Source organism: Rhagoletis pomonella, unplaced genomic scaffold, assembly GCF_013731165.1.
Source record: "Rhagoletis pomonella isolate Grant_MI unplaced genomic scaffold, Rhpom_1.0 Rhpom_scaffold_00002, whole genome shotgun sequence".
NCBI classification, from domain to species: Eukaryota; Metazoa; Arthropoda; class Insecta; order Diptera; family Tephritidae; genus Rhagoletis; species Rhagoletis pomonella.
The window spans coordinates 45,835,452-45,837,324 of NW_023458556.1; the positions used below are offsets into that span (position 1 = coordinate 45,835,452).

At 39.2% G+C, this 1,873-nt stretch overlaps 1 protein-coding gene across 2 annotated transcripts; it reads left to right on the plus strand.

The window, feature by feature from the left end:
• Positions 1-790: 790 nt before the first annotated feature.
• LOC118734668 (uncharacterized Golgi apparatus membrane protein-like protein CG5021) lies at positions 791-1,867 on the plus strand. Of its 2 annotated transcripts, none has more exons than XM_036464374.1 (3): positions 791-940; positions 1,073-1,155; positions 1,222-1,867. In XM_036464374.1, exons 1-3 carry the CDS (start codon positions 917-919, stop codon positions 1,763-1,765), a joined length of 651 nt encoding a protein of 216 aa, XP_036320267.1. In that variant the 5' UTR covers positions 791-916; the 3' UTR covers positions 1,766-1,867. The 2 variants fall into 2 exon arrangements, with proteins under 2 accessions (XP_036320267.1, XP_036320268.1); XM_036464375.1 differs by having other exon boundaries at positions 791-931.
• Positions 1,868-1,873: the final 6 nt, after the last annotated feature.

The following is a 1,873-nucleotide window of genomic DNA, read 5'->3' on the forward strand; positions in this document are numbered from 1 at the left end:
AAAATTTATAAAACGAATACATTCTCCATAAAAATTAACGAATATAGTTGCGAAAATACAAAATTCTGTTTGAAATACGAGATTCTTTGGCGAGACGGAGCTCGAGGGTAACCGGCCGTCTTCACGTGCTGGAAAATCTCGCTTGCATGACGACGCATGTGAGATCCCGCGTATGTATACCGCAAAAAGTACGTAGCATACTTTTCCTCGTATACCGAGATCCCGCATACATTCAACCATCATTTTTGTTGTCTGACAGGTATTTTATTATTTCGTAGAATTCTTCAAAGTAGAAACATTGTTCATTTTGGGGGCAATTACAAATTTGGCCTGAAAAGCTCGAACCTTCTTTTTAAGCTTGATACAAAGATATTGGTCAAAATAAAAAGCTCACGCTCACGCTCGCATTGAACTGTATATCAGGCTTTAGGCGACATTTTAGCAATGAAAAAGTATGCTGTCAAATGCCCTGTCAACAAAACTCTATAGCAGAACGCATGCGAGATTTTCAAGCATGTGAAGACGGCCGGTAAGAGAAATTATCATAAAACATGTAACATCGCTAAGATACGTTTCTTGGTCGGGTGGGAACTTGTTTTCCGTTTAATCAGTGCGTGTGTAGGGCCCTTAACCGAGGATTTTGGTCCCTAACCGATTCGGTAAACACCTTGTACTTCCGGTAATGCATTGGAACAATTGCACAGGCACCTTGTACTTCCGATAGTATAGCTTATTTGCTTTAGGCTGACATTCGGTCCAAATTATGTCAAATAAAGTGTCAAGTGTCAAATCAAACGTAAGCAAGACAAGTGGCTGAAGTGTAAATAATAAATTTTCTTTGCATCAGCAAGTAAAATTGTATCAATCGGCGCAACAATTGCATTCCAGTAAAGCAGTACTTAAAAACTAGCATAAAATGGCTTCGGCTACGGTAAGAAATGTAGGTTTGCATGCTTCCGTTCCTCTAACTCGACAGGATTGGTTTTACTAACTGACCTGTTTATGAATCACTTCAACGCTATTAATTCCATTCGCGCTTTTGTGCGCTACAAAATTTTGTTGCTTATTGTAGGTGCCACTGCTAGAGGATGATACGATTCCATTTGGCGAGGAGGATGAAATGCGTGATCCAAGTGAAGGCACTAAAAAATACGCGTAAGAAATTACATATACTTTTGAAATGAAATATAAAGGAAATAATTAAATCAATTAATCCTGTAGACATCCTTACGTTACCTTTTTCCACCTTTTCTTCCGCGGCGCTGCTGTAGTTATATACATGTTCTGCAGCTGGTTCAGCGACTCCTTCATAACCAGCTTTGTTTTTGTGGTGCTATTTCTGTCAGCAGATTTTTGGACTGTCAAGAATATTACTGGTCGTTTGCTGGTCGGACTACGCTGGTGGAATTACGTAGACGATGAAGGTGTATCACATTGGGTATTCGAATCTAAAAAGGGGCGTGTAAACAACAATGAGGCGCGCATTTTCTGGTTAGGATTAATACTATTTCCCGTGTGTTGGGGCCTCTTCTTTTTGGTGGCACTTTTCGGTTTGAAATTCAAATGGTTACTGCTGGTGATGATTGCACTTGCACTTAATGGCGCCAATTTGTTTGGCTATATTAAGTGTAATTTCGGTGCAAATAAGGACCTCAATTCGGCGGCTACAGATTTCGTTAAAACGCAGCTGTTCAAAAATGCCGTTGATATGATGACGAAGCCGAGCGCGCAACCACCTACTACGAGGCCAACCAACGTTGTGTAGTATGTTAAAGCAGATATATTCTGTTAAAAATTAGAACTTATATTTAAATTGTGTAAAATTAGTATTAGTTAGTTTTTGCCTTTCGTTGATTTTTACAGATTTTTTTTT

Bases quoted from the DNA above. Each gene is read 5' to 3' on its own strand.
- LOC118734668 (XM_036464374.1), top strand. From the start codon at position 917: ATGGCTTCGGCTACGGTAAGAAAT. The intron at 941-1,072 runs GTAGGTTTGCAT...TGCTTATTGTAG, and splicing joins CTTCGGCTACGGTAAGAAAT to GTGCCACTGCTAGAGGATGA. The intron at 1,156-1,221 runs GTAAGAAATTAC...TTAATCCTGTAG, and splicing joins GAAGGCACTAAAAAATACGC to ACATCCTTACGTTACCTTTT.